Source organism: Cynocephalus volans, chromosome 10 (assembly GCF_027409185.1).
Source record: "Cynocephalus volans isolate mCynVol1 chromosome 10, mCynVol1.pri, whole genome shotgun sequence".
NCBI classification, from domain to species: Eukaryota; Metazoa; Chordata; class Mammalia; order Dermoptera; family Cynocephalidae; genus Cynocephalus; species Cynocephalus volans.
In genome coordinates, this window is record NC_084469.1 from 29,748,151 (window position 1) to 29,768,531 (window position 20,381).

The following is a 20,381-nucleotide window of genomic DNA, read 5'->3' on the forward strand; positions in this document are numbered from 1 at the left end:
ATTTTAGGCGTTTGGAGTAGTTCAGTAGTTTTTATGCATAACTTTGTGGGTAGGTAGAACAGGTGTTAGAAGGGAGTAAGGCACAGAAGGAGTGACTGAATCACCTCGTCGCGCAGCGCGGTCGTATTTCCCTCTCAGTAGCACTGGAGAGCCTGACTCCTCGCCCGGTGCTCGCGGCTAGCAGGACGGGCCGGGGACAAGGACGCGAAGGGGTCAGGCCGCCGTCCCGCCCGCCGCTGCTGCGGAGGAGCGCGGTGACCCAGCCGGGGCGGCTCCCGGGGCGGGGCCGGCGGCCGCACGGGGCATGAGCGCCGCACCGTCCGCACCGCCCGGGCTCCGGCCCGAGTCGAATCGCGCCCGCCCCGCCCGCCTGGCCCGGCGCCGCACCCCGCCACGGCGAGCGCGCCCTCGGCACCGGCCCTGCGGCAGCCGGGAGGCAGCAGCGGGCAGGGAAGCGGCCGGCCGGGCGAGGCATGGCGGGCCGCCGGGCCCCGGGGGAGAAGCGCTGGCAGCTGGTGCGCTGGTGAGTGGGCACCGGGAGGGCGCGCGGGCCCGAAGTTTCCCCACGAGCGAAGGGTGCGGGGCCGGGGTGACAGCGAGGCACTGGGACGCCTGGTCGTCAATAGCCACCCGGCGCCCGGGAAGGATCGGCGCCGGGACTCGGAACCCCGTCCGAGACGTCAGGCTTTGCAGGGATCCGGTCCCTCCTTCCTCCGGCACAGCGGCGCGGTTTCCCCCTCTCCTGCCCCCGCAGCCTCAGCTTTCTAGTTTGTGCACCGGGGGTCCCTCGCCTACCTTCATTCCTTCTGCTGCACAGAGTCCGGGGCCCCAAAGGCACAGCCCTCAGCCCCCAACCCCTGTGTTCGGATGCCCCAGCTCACCTTCACAGGACCCCTGGACATGGCAGCTCAGAGAAGGGGGCCTGGGAGGTTAGGGAAGGAGAAGGGGTCCTTGTGTAGGGGTCTGTCACCTCTTCATCCACCGCAGTTCCGCCCGGGCTGGGAAATCAGAGCCCGCGGGTGTCGGGTTACCGGGCTGCAGGCTGAGAGGGTTTCAGAGGCATCGCAGCCGAGTCACCCGGGCTGGGCCCCTGGAGCCCATGTTCCCGGTGTCCGGGTGTCTTGAAGGCCGACCTCTGCTTGGCGGGACTTAGAACGACCGGCAGCCTGCTCTGCTCACCCCGGCCTTCCGAGGGCTCCAAGATTCAGAGGAGAATGTCCGGCTGGGACCGCTCCCCATCCCAAATCATTCCACTCACACCAGGCTCGGGGGGCATCTCTGAAGTAGCATTCCCGGACACATCTCACCGGGTACGTCCTGTAGCCCGAAGACAAATAACAACGATAATATTATCATCAATAATAGCAACCTGGGGCCGGCCCGTGGCTCACTCGGGAGAGTGTGGTGCTGATAACACCAAGGCCCCGGGTTCGGATCCCATATAGGGATGGCCGGTTCGCTCACTGGCTGAGCGTGGTGCTGACAACACCAAGTCAAGGGTTGAGATCCCCTTACCGGTCATCTTAAAAAAAAAAAATAATAATAATAATAGCAACCTGGGCTTCCTTGAGCACTTCTGTGGCTCTGCAGTGATCACGATTCACAGTAATACTCCGAAGAAGGTATTAGCACCGCCGTTTTACAGATGAGGAAACTGAGGGTCAGAGAGGGAAAACGATTCTTTAAGGCCATCTGGCAAGCACGTGGCAGAGTCAGGGTCTGAACAAAGGTCTTGCTCAGGGGCTTAACTCTTCCTCTGTTTTGCTTATTTCCTGACAGTCCCACCTGGGCTGCCCACACATCCAATATCACATTGTCAGAAAATCCCAGCATCTTAGGGCAGGAGAGGTCAATGGGTTTATTATTTAGTAGTGGAGCCACTCTTCAAATGAAACTCCAATATATAAATCAGATAAAAGTAGAGTTAATCTGTTTGAAGAGTTGGTGAGGGGTGGGCAGTTACTTAGTGCCCTCTTCCTTGAGATGAGGCACCACCCCAGGACCTTCCATATCAGTTCCCTCACATCCATCCCAGAGGGGGAAACAGGAAGAATTTCAACTGCTCTAACTCACAACCCACCCTCCACCCCGTACCCCCACCCCCCTGCCCCTGGCACTGTCTGGCTGGGTGTTTCTTAGGCTGGACCTGATGATGAATTTATTGGATCACCCCTCACCTTCCAGGTAAAAGCCCATCTTTCTGAGAAGACCCAGAAGATGTGACTTGAGTGGTAGGGCTGCCTGGCAGGGAGCTCTCTTGAGGGTAAGATACCCTCAGGATGTCATCTCCTTGGACTGGCCTGGGTCAAATGCCCATCCTTGAGCAGATCACTGTGGTCAGGAGGATGGAATGCTTAGACTGGCCAGGCTGGATCATGTGTCCACCCATGGAACTGGGCGCTAAGGTCAGCTCCACTGAAACCATAGAACTTTGAATGGGGGAGAGGTTAGTGGATGGTGATTGGGGGATAAAAAAAACCGATGTCCACCTATCCTTTCAGAACTGCCTTTGGACCCTTCTTCTCTAAACCTTCCTCAAAATACTAAAAGCTAAATTAGAATTTGGTTGGCATCATCAGCTCAAGTTATTAAGTATGTATGATTTTTCAGCATTTATTATGTCTGAGAGCCTGTGCTAGGCTCTACCCAGTTTCTGATGGTGGGGACTTAGAGTCCTGGATAGGGAGTTGATGGAGGATAGAGACTAAGTTTGTGTGAGTGGCTGAAAAGCCTTGCAGAGTGCTCTGGCAACGTTCTTTTAACTGGCAGCAAAGTATTTCATTGTAAGTTTGAACCATAATTTCTTTACCTAACCTCTACTGATAATCTTTTGGGTATTTTGAATATTTTAGTATTTCTTTTTTTTTTTTTTTTTTTTAAAGATGACCGGTAAGGGGATCTTAACCCTTGGCTTGGTGTTGTTAGCACCATGCCCACCCAGTGAGCTAACCGGCCATCCCTATATGGGATCCGAACCTGTGGCCTTGGTGTTATCAGCACCACACTCTCCCGAGTGAGCCACGGGCTGGCCCGAATATTTTAGTATTTCAAACATTGCTGCAGTGAACAACCTTGAACCTATATTTGTGCACACTTGTGCAGAGATAATGGTTGAATATATTCTTCAAAATCAAATTGCACAGTAAAAAGCATGTGCACGTTGTAAAAGGTACTGCAAACTTGACCTCCAAAGAAATTGTATCTTTTTTTTTTGCAGCTGCCTGGTAAGGGGATCTGAACCCTCGATCTTGGTGTTATAATAACCAACTAAGCTAACCTGCCAACCCAGGATTAAGAAACTTTAAAATCTTAGTCAATCTCACTGGTGAAAAATGGCCTGTCGTTTTAAGTTTCATCTCTTTAGTTTTGAGAGAAGTTGACCATTTTTTCATGTTATTTGGTCATTTGTATTTCCATTTTTGTAAACTACTCATTCATTTCCTTTGCCCATTTCTACCCGTTAAGTGGTTTGCTCATTGTGTATTTTTATATTGCTGTAAAACCTCTTTGTTTATCATGGGTATTAGTCATTTTTTTTCCTTAGTAGACTTTATATCTTATGCTAAGTAAAAAAAGCCAGACACAGAAAGACAAATACTGAATGATCTCACTTATACATGGAATCTGAAAAAGCCAAACTCCTGGAAAAAAAGAGTAGAAGGGTGGTGGCCAGAGATCGGGATGGGGAAATAGAGAGATGTTGGTCAATGGGTACAAAGTTTCACTTATAAGACAAATAAGTTCTGGAGACCTAATGTACAGCACAGTGACTATAATTAATAATAATTTATTATACACTTGAGATTTGCTAAGAGAGTATATCTTAAGTATTTTCAACACACACAAAGGTAACTGTGAGGTGATGAATGTTAATTAGCTTGACTGTGGTAATCATTTCACAATGTATGCATATATCAAAACATTACATTGTACACCTTAAATATATACAATTTTATTGCCAGTTATACTTCAGTAAAGCTGGAAAAAGAACTTCATATTTTAGAACAGTTTTAGATTTACAGAAAAATTGAGAGTACAGAGTTCCCATACACCCTACATCCAGTTTTCCCTATTATTAACATCTGACCTTGGTCCACTTGTTACAATGAATGAACTAATATTGATATATTATTATTAACTAAAATCCATAGGTTATTCAGATTTCCTTAGTTTTCCCTATTGTCCTTTCTCTGTTCTGGCATTCCACCCAGGACACCACATTCCATTTCGTAGTCATGCTTCCTTAGGCTTCTCCTGGCTGTGAAAGATTCTGACTTTCCTTGTTTTTGATGACCTTGTCAATTTTGACGAGTACTGCTCATGTTTTGTAGAATGTCTCTCAATTGGGATCTGTCTGATGTTTTTCTCATGATTGAACTGGGGTTATAGGTTTTTGGGAAGAGGACAACAGGGATCAGGTGCCATTTTCATCACGTCCTATCAAGGGTACATGCCAGCAACACGACTAATCACTGCTGATGTTGACCTTGACCGCCAGGATTCTCCACCGCGAAGTTCCCGCTCCCTTCCTCCTTCCCACACTGTACTCTTTGGAAAGAAGTTACTATGTGCAGTTTACCTTTAAGCAGTATGGAGTTATGATTTACCTCCCTGAGGGCAGAGTATTTACATAAGTTGTTTGAAATTCTTCTGCATAAGAGATTTGTCTCTTCTCCCCCATTTATTTATCAGTTCAATCACATTTATATCAGTATGCACACATGGATATTTATTTTTTAAATAACAGCTTCAGTGAAATAAATTCACATACCATTCAAGTCATCCACCCACTTAAAGAGTAAAATTCAATGGTTTTTAGTATAGTCACTGAGTTGTGTAACCATCACCACAATTAATTTTAGAACATTTTCATGACTCCCAAAAGAAACCCCATACCCTTTAATAGTCCTCAGTTCCTCTCCACGCCCCCAGCCTTAAGCAACCACCAACCTACTTTCTTCCTCTATGGATTTTCTTATTCTGGACATTTTATATAAGTGGTATCATACAGTATGTGGACTTTTGTGACTGGCTCTTTCACTTAGCATAATGTTTTCAAGATTCATCCATTGGTCATATGGTAACTTTACGTTTAACCTTTTGAGGAACTGCCAGACTGTTTTTCAAAACAGTTGCACCATTTTACAATCCCACCAGCAGTATATGAGGGTTCCAGTTTCTCCACATCCTCAACAACACTTGTGAACATCTATCTTTGTAGTGATATAACATCAAGGTCAAGGGTTCAGATCCCTGTACTGGCCAACCACGACCTAAGGAAAAAAAAATCTACATCTTTTTTTTTTTTTTTTTAAAGATGACTGGTAAGGGGATCTTAACCCTTGACTTGGTGTCGTCAGCACCACGCTCACCCAGTGAGCCAACCAGCCATCCCTATATGGGATCCGAACCCTGGGCCTTGGTGTTCTCAGCACCACACTCTCCCGAGTGAGCCACGGGCCGGCCCCAAAATCTACATCTTTGATTATAGCCATCCTAGTGGGTGTGAAGTGGTATCTCATTGTGGTTTTGATTTGCATTTTCCTGATGGCTAATGATGTTGAATATTTTCTTGTGTACTTATTGTTCATTTATATTTCTTCTTGGAGAAATGTCTGTTCAGATCCTTTGCCCATTTTAAATTGTGTTATTTATCTTTGTATTATTGAGTTGTAAGAGTTCTTTATATATTCTTGTATAGATACAAGTCCCTTATAAGATAAATGATTTACAAATATTTTCTCCCATTCAGCAGGTTGTCTTTTCACTTTGTTGATGGTGTCTTTGTAGCACAAAAGTGTCTAATTTTGATGATGTCCAATTTATCAATTGTTTTCTTTCGTGGCTATGCTTTTGGTGTCATATCTAAGAAATTATTGCCTATTCCAAGGTCATAAAGATTTGCCCCTATATTTTCTTTTAAGAAATTCATAGTTTTAGCCTGTATATTTGGATCTTTGATCTGTCTGAGTTAACTGTTGTATATGGTGTGAGGGAAGGATCCAACTTCATTCTTTTACATGTGAATATCCAGATGTCCCAGTTGAAAAGACTATTCTTCCCCCATTGAATTGTCTTGGCACCCTTGTTGAAAATCAATTGACTGCAAATGTTGGTGTTTATTTCTGAACTCTGAATTTATTCCATTGCTCTATATGTCTGTCATTATATCTGTACCACATTATCTTTTTTGAGGGGGTGGCTGGTCAGTATGGGGATCTGAACCTTTGACTTTGGTGTTATAACACTGTGCTCTAACCAACTGAGCTAACTGGCCAGCCCCTATGTTATCTTGAATGATGAAGCTTTATAGTGAGTTTTAAAACTGGGAAGTGTGAGTTCTCCAACTTTTTTTCTCCTTATTCATGGATATTTATTTTATATTTTGTGTTATAATCCAATACTACATTATATTTTTGCTCAAATTGTTCTAGCTTTGCCTACTGGGAACTCTTTCAGTTGGCCCCTGTGTCCCTTTTACATACCCCAGTCATTGTTATTTTTTATTTCTTTTTAGCACTTTCTTACTTTCTAACACTATAAGATGCTCCAGGTTCATCTTGTATATTTTCTGTCCCAATTTCATAATCGTTTATTTCTTTAAGGAGCCATTTTAAATTGGAAAATGGTATTAGATACTAAGATTAGGGTGCTAGTTATGCTCAGTTCTTTGCTTTTTATGTTGTATTTTCTCCAAATTTTCTTTTTATATATGGGAAGTATATATTTTGAATGTTCTGTTGTATTTAAAAGGCTTTTCGAAGGATAGTATTTTGGCAGGCAGATATGGGGTGGAAGGGGACATTCCAAGGAAGAAAAGACACATAGAGGCTGGAAAGTGCAGGATGTGTTTGGAACAATAAGAGCTGATGGGATTGGCTGGGGGCTTAGACGTACGCAGGACAGTATAAGATAGAGCTCAAGAGAGGTGAGAGCCAGGTGGCCACAGGGTTTGAATGCCAAACCAAAGAGTTTATATTTAATTTGGTGAACAATGGTAGTCACTGAATGTTCCTGAGCAGTAGAACCCTCAGCAATGTGGTATGTGGTTTGTGGGGAATAAGGAGCTTTCCAACTTACTAGGCAATTGAGTCTCATATTTGTTAGAATATTGACCTCAAGGACACTATGCATTGGGACTATTTTGTTTGCATATGAAAGAAATCTGAATGCAAACTGGCTGAAGCAAAATAATTTATTGGTTCATTTTACTGAACTTCTCTGGTAGTAATGTCTTCAGGCATGGTTCAATTCAGGAATTATCTTCCAGGCTCTGCATTTTCTGGATTGGCACCATCTTCTAACTGACTCCTTGGAGGAAGCATCAGGGAAAGGTGCAGCTCAGAAGAACTGCTGGAACCCAGCTATCTGCTGCATCTTATAGTGTACCCTTTGTATAAGTCTCCTTTGGCCTTTGGAGCTTGCCTTCTGGAAAGAGCACTGACCTGGGAGTAAGAGTCCTGACTCTATCACTTAGGGGTTCTGTGATCTGGACCAAATTACTTCCCCACTTGAGGAAGTCTCAGTTTCCTCATCTGTTAAAGGGAAGAGTTATGCCTGCCTGACCTCCTGCAGAGTTCAACTGAAAAAATAGGTGTAGTCTGTACAGTGCCTGACCCTTCTCTCTTTTGGTGATGGGTTGCATCCTTTTGGGGTGCCACCCCACCCCGCAACCTGGGGCCTGTTTCTGTGAGCAGCTCCTCCCTTCCCCCTTCTCTTCTTGTTCCCATCAAAATGTCCCTGACTGTGCCAGGTGTCTTAGTCTGTTCAGGCTGCTATAACAAAACACCATGGACTGATGGCTTATAAACAACGGAAATTTATTTCTCACAGTTCTGAAGGCTGGGAAGTCCAAGATCAAGATGCAGGTAGAATCAGTGTCTGGGGAGGACCCATTTCCTGGTTCATAGATGGTGCCTTCTCACTGAGTCCTCAAAAGGTGGAAAGAGCTAGCTAGCCTTCTGGGGTCTCTTTCATAAAGGCACTGATCCTATTCACGAGGACTCTACCCTCATGACTTAATCCTCCCCAAATTTCCCACCTCCTAATATCATAACCTTGGTGTTAGGATTTCAACATGTGAATTTTGGGGGGACAAAAACATTCAGACCATAGCCAGGTCTCTTCGCTTCTACTCTCCAGGGATAATCTGAGAAAATAGTTCTTAAAGTTTCAGTGGCTGAGTGGCTTAAAAGGTTGGCCCTCTGCAGTACTTAATGCCCTTCAGGGTACTGTTCAATGGAATTTCAGATACATGGCAGGTTAATAGGGAAGATATTTGGGGATGGGTGGTCTTTTCCAATGTGGTACAATTCAGCAAACATATTTACTGCATTAATAAATTGGGTTCATTAACAGAGGTAATGGAGATAATCTATGTCAGAGCATTCCCAAGGATGTAATAAATTTATCACTCTTGCTGCTGTGATTTTCACTGCATGCTGGCTCAGAGGACCAGTGGGCTGTGTGAGGATGTGGCAGGGATTTCAGAGACAGATCAGACACAGTCTTTGCACTCTAGTGGGGAGACAGACAGGCATATAAATAACTGGTGTACAGCAAGCAGAGAGAAACGCTTTGATCAAGGTTAAGCAAAGTGTCCTGGGAATGTTGGCACTGACTTGGATTCTGTCTGGGAGACTGGGGACAAATTCTTAGAGGCAGTCTGGTTTGCACAGTTGGAGTAGGGTGGACAGGTTTGGGGTAGAGATGGAGCGAGGGCAGTTCAGCTAGAAGCACAGTCTGAGCAGAGGCTCTGAGGTAAGGAAAGGCAGGGCAAGTTTGGAGCAGGACAAAGAGCGGGAATGCAGGAGTCTGTGTGAACGTGGAGCGGGGCGGCATGTAATAGTGGGAATGGACGGAATGGAACCGAGTGAGGTAGGGCTGGATGTCAAAGGTGAGTGGTTTGGATGACATTTGCCGTGCAGTGGGAAGCCATGCCCTGTTTGGGCAGGGGAGTTGCTGACAAGATCTGTGTTGGGCAGTGGGAGCTGGTACGGAGCAGAGAGAGAATGTGTGTGTTGGGGACACTGATTAGGAGGAAACGGGAAGCCAGGGGCTGCAGGTGCGAGGAAGACCTGGCCTCTGCTGCTTCCTGCATGTGCGACCTTGGACAGGTTCACTTTCTTCCCTTGAGCCTCTTCTTCCTCATCTCTAAAATGGGACCAACCAGTCCCATGGAGTTTGACGTGAGGCACAGAGGAGAGCGTGCAGGGGTCCTCGACCTGACTAGAGCAGGCCGATGAGGACGGTGAGAAGGAAAGGCGATAATGACAAACACGTGGCAAGCGCTTCCCACCTGTCATCTCATTTAATCCTTGCCACCACCCTTCAAAGTGAGAATTTTTACTACTCACATTTGACAGATGTGGAATCTGGGATTCACAGTGGGAAATCCCTCACCTCTGGCTGGTCAGTGGCATCCAGGTTGGGGAGCCTGCAAAGCCAGGGTGATCACTTTGCTGTGGGGAGAACTGTCCCTTCCACCTGCCTCTAGGAAATGGGGATGGAGGGAGAGGGGGAGAGGAGGGGTGGCTGGGTTTTGGGTGGGGCAAGGAGGTGGAGGTGGTGCTGGTGGCTGAGGTTGTGCTCCACACAGTGGCAGGGGTGAGTGGTGGGTGAGGAGAGGGGTGGAGTAGGGGATGGCCTCTGTGTGGGCCTGCTCTTCCCTCAGTGGGGAGCTTGTGTGTGCCTGTCGGGGTCAAGGACTGCCTGATGTGTGGTCTTTCAGCTCGGTTCATATTCAGAAGGGACAGAAGCAGTTACAGTGCTCCCCAGCAACTCAGTTCCCCTCCCTGGAAGCAACTAAGCTTACCAGTTTATCAGTGTTAACTGTTTCTTCCACAGAGATGACAAGATCATATCACTCAGGGCTGAGGTTTGAGGAATCCAAGGGTGGGGAAAGACAGGAAAACTCATCAACAGAATAGGGTGGGGTGAACCAGGGTGGGCTTCCTGGAAGAGCCAACTTTGGAGCCAGGTTTTACAGGAAGAGAGTCATCTTGCAGCAGAAAGCAGATCCCAGAGGAGGGTCATTTCCTAAATGGAAGTCATGCTCTTCCCTTCCAAAGCTGTCCTCATCTGGCATGAATGGCACCACAGCCAGCCACTTGCATAAACCAGGAACTTGGAAACAACTTTTCTGTCTTCCCCTCACCATGTCCAGCACAGCACAAGGTCCTGCAATGCTACCTCCTTAGCTCACTCCTGAATGCCCCCCAGATCTCTCTATCTCTAGCACTATCTCCCATTCAGATGTCACTGTGTCCCACTTGGACCTCTTCAAGAGCATCTAAGGGCCGGCCCGTGGCCCACTTGGGAGAGTGTGGTGCTGATAACACCAAGGCCATGAGTTCAGATCCCTATATAGGGATGGCCGGTTAGCTCACTGGGTGAGCATGGTGCTGACAACACCAAGTCAAGGTTTAAGATCCCCTTACTAGTCATCTTTAAAAAAAAACAACAGAGCATCTAACCTGGCAGTCCTGCCATTTTCCACCCAGCAGCTAGGATGATCTTACTGAAATGTCCAACAGATTACGTCAAGGAGAGTGAAGGGAGACCAGCGGGGCTAGACGCTCTGGGTTGGGAGGCCTCTACTATCTGACAACCCTGCTTTCTTTTAGACACTCAAAGATACCATGCGGGGCTTCCTCCAGGCTCTGGAGTTTTGCCCATGCTGGTCCCTGTGCTGGAACACTTCTACCACAGAGCTCCTTTCTCCTAGTGAGTCCTTGTTATTGACTTAATGTTTATATCCTCCCAAATTTCATATGTTGGAAATCCTAACCCCCCAATGTGATGGTATTAGGAGGTAATTTAGAATATGAGGGCGCTTTATAAAAAGAACCATGACAGAGATGATCTGTCTCTCTCTGCCGTGTGAGGATTCAGTGAGAGAATGGCCATCTGCAAATCAGGAAGAGAGTCCTCACCAGACACTGGCGCTGTGATCTCACAACTGCCCAACCTGCAGAACTGTGAGAAATAAACTTCTGTTATTTAAGCCACCAAGTCTATGGTATTCTGTTATAGCAGCCTGTATTAGTCTGTCTCTGTTGCTTATAACAAAATACCTGAAACTGGGTGATTTTAAGAAAACAAAATTTATTTGCTTATAGTTTTGGAGGCTAGGAAGTCCAAAGTCCAAGGAACACATCTGGTGAGGGTCTTGGTGGTGGTGACAGTGACCCAGGTGTCTCACATTGCAAGATGGTGGAAGCAGAGAGAGACTAACCTCTCATATGCTCTTTTTTAAAAGCCCTCAGAACCACACCCCTGACCACCATTTTTAATCTATTTACTATGGCATGGTCCTATAATCTAATCACCTCTTCAAGGCCCCACCTTTCAATTACCATAATAAGATTTTCCACCCTCTACAGTTACAGTGGGGATTAAGCTTCTAATACATGAACTTTGGGGACACAATTCAGTCAATCCACAGCACAGCCCAAGCTGACAAAGACAATCCACCTCATCCTTTAGAGCTCAGCTCAGTCCATCTCCCCAGGGAGGACTTCTGGAAATTCCCTCTTCCAGCAAATACCCTGTGCCCCATTGGGCAATACCAGAGCAGCTGCACAGTTTTTTTTCATAGCACTTTACCCAGTTTGTAGTTAAACACACACACACACACACACACACACACACACACACACAGACACACAGACACAAACACACACACACACACACACACACACACACATCAAACATTTGGAATAGGTAATATCTCTCCTGTATGAGAAGACACACTGTTAAAAGGTCACTTTCCCATGCCCTCATCCACCCTGTTCCCTCTTACCCCTCACCCAGGAAATGACTTTTATTAGCCTTTATGTCTCTGCAGTTTCTATATGTAGAGATAAGCAGGTATGAATTACGACTTTCTTCCCTCCCACTTTTTAACATAAATTACACATACTCTTCTGCAGTTGATTTTTTTCTCTTCGTAATGTATCTTGGAGATCTTTGCATGACAGCACACAGAAACACCCTCATTTAAAAGATTTTTTTATGGTTGCACACAGTTTTACTCCCATATGTGCCATATTTTATTTAACCAAATTATGTATCATAATTTATTTAACCAGTTCTCTCCTGACGGTGTTGGGTCATTCCCAGTCTTTTGCTATTATAAACAATCCTACAGATAACCTTGTCCGCATACTGGAATCTGTAGATAAATTCTCCAAAGGGGGGTCCGTTGGGCTAAAAGAGTAATGCATTTGTCATTTAGATAGATGTTGTCAGAGGGGTTGTACCAATTGACACACCCTGGTAATGTACGAGAGTGCCTGTTCGTGATGATGTGTTCGTTCATGTGATTAGGGGATGGTTTCTGTCCCCACAGGACTGTTAGCCCCAGGAGGGCGGGGACCATGTCTGCCTGGCTCATATTCACAGGCACTCGATAAATGTTGAATTAATGAGCGGATTCATGGGTCTACCAGGAGGGGTGGCCAAAGTAGGAGGGAGATCACCTTCCCTTTGTGTTCACCTTGTCCAGCCCGGCTTCCTGGATCCCTTAGAGGGCAGCTGGGATGGGGTGAGAGACCCTTGAGGTTCTGGAAGACCTAATTTTGATGGCTGCCTTCTGACCCCCACTCCACAGCAGCCCTTATCCTACGGGGAAATCAAGTCTGGTGTCTTACTCCTGTAAGGGGCTTGAAGGATGGACCCTTGTCTGATGCTTGAATCCCCTGCCTACTCTCTGCTTACATACCTCCAGAGGCAGGGAACTTACCCCTTCCAAGTGACTCCTTTCAACTTAGACAAGTAACTTTTAGGAAGTATTTCCATTTCTTAAGTGGACATCTGCTGCCTGTAGCTACCTGCTTTTTGGGGAATTTTAATTGTGGCCCTCTGGAAACAGGGCTTTCTGGCAGAAGAGCAGGACAGGTGTGCTTCAGCTATCCTTCTCTAGCAGGTAGGGCCAATTCTGCCCACTGCCTCACTCTCTCCTGTCCTGCCTGCAGGTATGTTCAGGAAGGGCGGTTCCGAATTGAGGAGAGGACGCTGACAGCCTTCCAGTGGCTCTACAGCCCACAGCAGCATCGCATCCTCAGCCGTGCTGACCTTGAATCTCCCTCCAGGTAAGGGGACCCTGTGCCCTCATCCCCCCACCCACCTGGTACTTATGCAGCCAGCCCCTCACTGGTCCATAAATCCAGTGGGGGACCATTGCCTTCAGTGGTGAAGAGGCTTCCCAAGGTCCTGGCAAGAGTTTATCAGCCTGGGCACTCATCTTCCACCACCGTGGACATGTAGGACCAGTGTCAGCGGTCTCCATAGAGACACCCTAGGTAACCCCACTGCTGCCATAGCCCTTTCCAAGGCCTCCTGAGCCTTTCTTCCTGCTTTCCCCATCAAAACCTCTTCACACCAGCTTCTAAATTGGCAGGACCCTTGCAGCAAAGAGTGAACAGGTCTTCCCATCCAGGGGTGGTTGAATGAAGGTGATGTCATTTGGGGGGGAACATCATGGGGTGGCCAACAGGAGAACAGGGATGACACACTCACTGCTGTTTCCCAGACTGGCCTCAGGAATAAGGTATAGCAGCCATGGGAGACTCTACCTCCCCACACATCTGCCAGGAATGCTATTTAGCTAAGAGCAGTGCACCTGCTCCCTCTTGTCTCTTCGACAATTTCAGAAGGTACAGGAAACAGCAAGATAGACATTGACTCTGGACCCAGTTCTGAGCAATGAAGAAGAATTCATTGAATGATGATGTGTGACAGGAAGCCTGGGAAAGGTGATGCAGGCCACCTGGGAATTCTTGGTATTCAGGGAATGGGTGGTCAGACAAGGGCCCTGGGCTCCAGAGGGTGGATCTCACATAATGTAGAGAAAAGTCAGAAAAACCTCAAGCGCTGGAGGCAAGAGTGTTGGGAAGTATGCGGAAATGAGTCTGAGTGTACAGCTGTGAATGCTTGCAGGGAAAGAGAAAGAGGCTGGTATGGCTGTCCTAGGAGCATGCTACTGTGACATGGACATGAAGGCCAGGCGATCTGATTTGGTTCCAGGCAACGTGCAAAGCTCTACTGCGTGCCAGCTGCCATCTGACATAAAGTAGCTTCTCCCACTCCTTCTTTCCTTTCCTTCAAAGCCCTTGTCACTACCTGACATTATTTTGTTCATATTTGTTCATTGTCTGTGTCCCCTGCTGGATTGTAAGCTCTGTTGAGCAGGGCTTTTTCCTTTGTGTTCTCCACTGTGACCTAGCACAATGCCTTGCCTAGAGAAAGAGCTCATTAAACAGGCCCTGAACGAATGACAAATTAACCTAATGCAGGTTCTGAACTTGTAGGAAGGCTGGTAGGAAGGCGAGCCCCAAGACTGAGTTGTGCTGGCTAAAACTGCCCAAGGTAACAGCAAGAGAGGAGGAGGATGAGACCTCCTGCCCATGCACGTGGTCTGAGGCTAAGTTGCTGCTCTGTTTTCTGAGTCAGAGAACAAGAATGCCCTTCAGAGTCAAAGAGCATAGCCAAGTCTTTAGAGGAGGAAAGCAATCATAAAACAGGATGGAATCATTTGAAATAACTTCAGATTTCATACCTGGGAAGGCTACATCTAAGAGGACTTGAAGAGAAGTCTTCCAGAGCTCAGTGACTGTGCTCATTTTTGTGACAGAATATTAATAGTTATTTTGTTTTAGTGCTTATTATGTGTCATGTTGTAAATGCTTTGCAGGAGTAAATCGATTTCATCTTCATAGCAATGATGTGATCTGGGTACTATTTTCTCCCCATTTTTCAGATGATGAAACTTAGGCATAGAGGCTAAGTAACAGCTAGTAAGTGGCAATACCTGCAACCACTGTGTACACTGCCTCTCAGAGAAGAAGGCACATGCCTGAAGGCAGGAGACAGGGAAGGTAATTTCTATCTTTACAAAGAGCAAGAAAGTAGTGTTCACAAACCATAAATAAGTGGACTTAGCATCTGTCCTGGTCAAGTTTCAGAGTCAGTTATTCAAGAGATGGTTTGGGGGCACTTAGACAAGGAAGAGGTGGGCGATTGACAGCAGCGAGGGAATTCCCTGAGAACCCACCCTGCTGGCGGAAGCTTATTTGCTTTTCTGATTAGTTTTCTAGATGAGAAATTAGATTGGGGGTGGTGGAGCAGGAGACAGTGGTTCTGAGTTTCAGCAAGAAATTGTTCTTTTCTTCCCATCAAATCCTTGCGGGTGACACAGAGGAATGAGGGCTGGGGGATGGCACAGTTAAAGAGGTGGATGAATGGGCTGCTGTTGCCTGAGTCCTGCTCAACATGTTTATCAGTGACTCAGGGAGGAAAGATGTGGAAAGCATGCTGGTAACATTGCTGATGGCAGGAACCTGGGCACCATCCCAGCAGGTGAGATGGCAGAATTGGGACCCAAAGTGCCCTGGAGGCTGGTTTCCAGGTCTGAGTCTAATAGATGTAACTTAACAGGGGTAAAGGAGAAAGCTATTTTGTTCTCTAATCCTGTCAGCACCTGGGCAGGAAGGTGAGGAAATCAGAGCTGTCTGGTGGGTTCCCACTGGGTAGAAGCTTAGGTGTGGCCCTGTGTTTTAGGTGTTTACCAAAGAAAATGCTCGCATCTTGAGGCTGCAAGCGCTCAGGGCAGAGTCCAGGGCAAGGGAAGAGAGGGTCCTGCTGTTCTGAAGCTCAGACTCCAAGAGGAATTTCTTTGTTTGTTCATTTATTTGGTGGACAGTGATTGAGCACCTTTCTTCTGCTAGGTGTTAGATGTTACCTTGAATGGCTGAGTAGTTTATATTTCCAGGTGATGGACCAGGCTGCTGAAGGGTCTGTGGACTGGCCACCCCTGCCTTCCTTTCTTCCTTCCACAGCTATCCATTATGATCCTGCTCTGGGTCAGGCCCTGGGGTTACGATGGTGCTCAAGGCAGACAAGGGCACTGCCTCCATTGGCCACATATTCTAGCAGGAGAGATGCAGACACAGGGACAAGAGAATTTCCCAAGATGACCAGACTGCTAAAGAAACCAAAACAGGGTACCGAGATCATGAGTGACCAGAGGGTGTGTGGGGACTTTGGAAGAAGTGGAAGGCCTCTCCGAGAAAGTGACATTTTTTCTAAATGTTTAATTGACACATCATAATTGTACACAGGTACTGTGTGATATTTTGATACATATATACAATGTGTAATGATCAAATCAGGTCAATCAACTTATCACTTCAAACATTTATCATTTCTTTGTGTTGGGGACATTCAAAATCCTCTCTTCTAGCTAACTGAAAGTATACAGTGGGGGCTGGCCCGTTGCTTACTTGGGAGAGTGTGGTGCTGATAACACCAAGGCCAAGGGTTCAGATCCCTGTATAGGGATGGCCGGTTGGCTCACTTGGGAGAGTGTGGTGCTGACAACACCAAGTCAAGGGTTAAGACCTCCTCACTGGTCATCTCTTTTTTTTTTTAAACAAAAAGGAAGTATGCAATAAACTGTTAATTATAGTCACCCTACAGTGCTATCGAACACTAGATCTTATCCCTTCTATCTAGCTGTAAGTTTGTATCTGTTAACCAACTTCTCACTATCTCCCTTCCCCCTACTCTTTCCAGCTTCTGGTAACCACCAGTCTATTCCTATGTGATCAGCTTCTTAGCTTCCACATGACTGAGAACTGTGCAGTGTTTCTCTCTCTGTGCCTGGCTTATTTCACTTAACATAATGTTCTCCAAGCTCACCCATGTTAGTGTGAATGACAGGATTTCATTCTTTTTTATGGCTGAATAGTATTCCGTTGTGTATATATACTACATATTCTTTATTCATTCATCTGCTGATGGACACTTAGGTTGATTTCATATCTTGGTTATTGAGAATAGCACTGCAATGAACATGGGCGTGCAGACATCTCTTCAATATACTGATTTCCTTCCCTTTGGATATATAACCAGCAATGGGATCACTGGATCATATGGTAGTTCTATTTTTAGTTTTCTGAGGAACCTCCATACTGTTTTCCATAATGGATGTGCTAATTTACATTCCCACAAACAGTGTATGAGTTCCCCTTTCTCTGCATCCTCGCCAGCATTTGTTATTTTGAGAAAGTGATATTTGAGCTGAGTCCTGAAGGGCACAAGGGGGCAGTCATGTGGAGAAGCTTCTAGTGAGGGGTGTTGATTGGATTGTGGGGAGGGGGCACAGGACATAGGAGTGGGAGAGTTTTCCCGCAGGGGAAACAGCAAGTGCATGGCTGTAGCTATGTTCTAGAAGCAGAAAGCCACTGCGGCCAGAGCAACATGACCAACAGAGAGAAGCAAGGAAGATTTCCATGCAATTAAAGAAAGGGCTTTCTAGCACTTAGAGCTGCCTGAGGACAGCGTGGGCTTCCCCCGAGGGAGTGAGCTTCCTGTTACTGGAGGTCTGCAAGCCGTAGTCAGAGGCCGCCCTCCACGGAGGTTACCGAGGAAGAGACTCAAACATCCCAAAGGTTGGCTAAAGGACCCTTCATTCTTTCAACCCCTTCAACTTCAGGAGAATCCTTGGTTTTGCAGAAGCTGGGAGGATGTCTGTGGAGCGAATGCGTGAAAGCTCGTCCAGGTCCAAGACAGCGGGCAGTTTCAGGAGTTCTAGCAGCTCTTGCGATCCTCTCCCCCCACCCCCGCTTCCAAGTCCCGATAGCACCGTACCCCCTCCCGAGTCCCCCCTAACGCAGAGCTGGAGAGAGCCCCAGGGCGTCTTCCTCAACGGACCAGGAACCCGTGGATCTTTCCGCACCTCCGTTCCCCACTGCCGCAGCCCCATCCTCCGGGAGCCTCCGTGGGCAGGTGGGCTGCTGCCTCCTCTCCCCTGGCTCCCATGGGCGCGCCCGCCCCGCCCCGCGCCTTTGTTCCGGAGGAGCCGCCTCGGGCAGTCTCCTGCTGGCGGCGACGCGAGCGTCCCCACGGCGGGCGGGCGCGGCGTTCAGGACCCGTCGCCCCCCCCCCGCCCCCCTGCGCCCTCCCCCGCCCCCTCTCCGGCAGCTGCGCGGCGTCTGCGCTGGGCGAGCCGGGGTGCGCACCGCCACCAGGGCGCGGGCGGGGCGGCGGTGTCGCGAGGGGCAGGAGAGCGAGGTAGGCTCGGGCCGGCGCGGGCTTTCGGGCCGCGTGTGCGGGCTCCGCGGCTGGGGACGCGCCCGCCAGGGGTGCGAGCGGCTGCGGCCGGCGGCGGGCGGCCGGCGGCGGGCGCAGCTTTGTGCGTCCCAAGCTGCGGGGCCGGCTGTGCGCGTGTGCGCGCCGCGGTGACGGCGCGCGCGCTGGGCGGGCTGCGAGGGATCCCCGCCGGCCGGGAGGAGGGGGCTCGGGTCCGGAGGCCGAGGGGGGCCGCCGCGGTTCCGGGCGCGCGGGCGGGGTGAGCCGCCGTGACTGGCTGTTGACATTCCGACCACGTCGGGGAGGGACCCGCGGCGCCAGGCGCCACAGAAGGTCAGTGGCTCCATAGCCAGCCTGGATCAGGACGTGAGTCCCGGGTGTGACTGAACGTGGAATCGGAGCGTATGTTGGGACTGTGACTGCGTGTGTTTGCGAAGAGGCATCGGGCACGTATGGACCGTGTGAGCCCCGTGCTGAGATCCCACAGAGCAATTCAGCCTACTGGGTTGTTTGTGGGAGGTGGGGTGACTGTCCTCAGAAATCCGTGCGGGGTGGGGCACTGCACACACATCCATGTATTGGGCCGTGTACGCGTGAGTGAGATGGTGTTCAGCTCCCGTCAAAGTCTCCGCCAGTAGAAGCTGACCGAGGTGCAGGTCAGAAGCGGGGTGTCTACAGGTGGCCGTACAAGGTAAAACGCCAGGAACCCCAGGAGGACCTTGTAGCTAGGCTGGGTTTGTTTGTTTTTTTTCTGAAAGGGCATAAACCCCACCCCATCCTCACTCCAACTGTGCCTGTTGCAGGGGTGCGGGGAGAGGAGGGAGATCTAGAATGGTGGGGTGCTGGCTGAGGGGCCTGATGCTAATTTCCGGAGGTCATGGGTGGGGGTCCAGGGCAGGTGTGTGTTCAGGGGACCTCAGAAGTCTGTGTAGACCCCACTTTGGCTTTGCCACGACTAGAGTCTGTGTATGTGGACCTGGGAGCTGGTTGGGGGGCTTCTCTTCTCTCATCTGTTTTCTATAGGTCCCCTACACCCTTCCTAACAAACCTGAAGGGCATTTACATGCACGTGGGGTTTGGGCTCTGAATGCGGAGGTCTGCCTCTGTTGAGTGGCCCCCATCAGACCAGCCTCCATAGAGAATAATAGGGTTGTCCTGGGCTGGGCTCCAGGGCTTTCTAGTTCTTTTCATACTTTGTGACCCTGGGGCTGTCCCTTAAGCTCTGTAGGCCTCAGTTTCCCATGGAGAGGGAGAAGGCACTGCCCTCCCCCATTCTTCCTGTTCTTCCTGCTGCTGGGAAAGGAGTAAACAGAAACCTCGCACAGCTGTCTGGGGCTGGGAGACTGGGAGGAACTTAGAGCCTGTGAGGTCCTGGGCAGTGATATCCCCCAGGAACATCCTAGTATATCTTCATGGCTTGGGCAAGAGTTGCGGGAGGCTCTGCCCTCACCTCCAAGTAGGGGTGCTAAGTTTTCTGAGTCCAGGGGTGGGGTGGGGTGGGTGTCTGCTAGATCTGGCTGCTTAGGCTTCAAGAAGCTTCCTCAGGTCCCTCCTCCCTTCCCAGATGTTGGGGAGTGGGAGAAGGATCTTGGGGGGGGCTGGTAGGGGGGTGTGATGGGAGACTGGAGCTGAAGAGCTGCAGCAGCCACTCTTGACCACTGTGGTTGATGCTTCTGGGCAGAGGCAGATGCTAAACTTGGGTAGGGCCAGGGCACATCTAAGTGGGACTCTTGCTCAGCCCAGGGTGTTGTGGTAATCTGGCAGGAGGTGGCCTCAGTTCCAGAGAAGAGGATCCTCCTGTGGCAGGTGACCTCAGAACCCTCTTCTCCCCTTTTCCCATGACCTTGTCCGATCGAGTGTGGCTGAGCCATAGTGACTCAGAATGACTGGAACATTGAGGAAAAGGGACCCTGGCGTGGATGAGGGTGGTGGCAGTGTAGCACAGTGGTTAAGCATGAAGGCCATGTTGTCACTCAGACCTGGGTGTGAATCCCAGCTCTGTCCACCACCCACTCGCTGTGTCTCAACCCATGTTCCCCCTAAAGCAGAGCCTGGGAGAAAGGCTTGCACGCAGTGGCTTATTTCGTAAGTGATCTCGGGATCAAGGGTGGGGTGAGGGGTATGAAGGAGAGAAAGGGAAAGCAACACAAGGAAGCACCGTTTTTATTATTACCCTGAGGAAGCTTCTGGACTGCATTTCAGAACTGCTCTGTTGGAGAGAGGAACAGGGAAGTGTTTATTCATTAGCTGTGTTCCCCATTGGACAAGGGTGGCTCCGTGGACATGAA

General features: G+C 48.7%; 1 protein-coding gene across 1 annotated transcript in view; it reads left to right on the forward strand.

The window, feature by feature from the left end:
- The first annotated feature begins 473 nt into the window (after positions 1-473).
- RAP1GAP2 (RAP1 GTPase activating protein 2) overlaps positions 474-20,381 on the forward strand; it is a 215,970-nt gene continuing 196,062 nt past the window's right edge. The window contains exons 1-2 of the mRNA XM_063109817.1: positions 474-523; positions 12,978-13,094. Coding sequence (XP_062965887.1) covers positions 474-523; positions 12,978-13,094 — 167 coding nt within the window. The remainder of the gene's footprint in view (positions 524-12,977; positions 13,095-20,381) is intronic.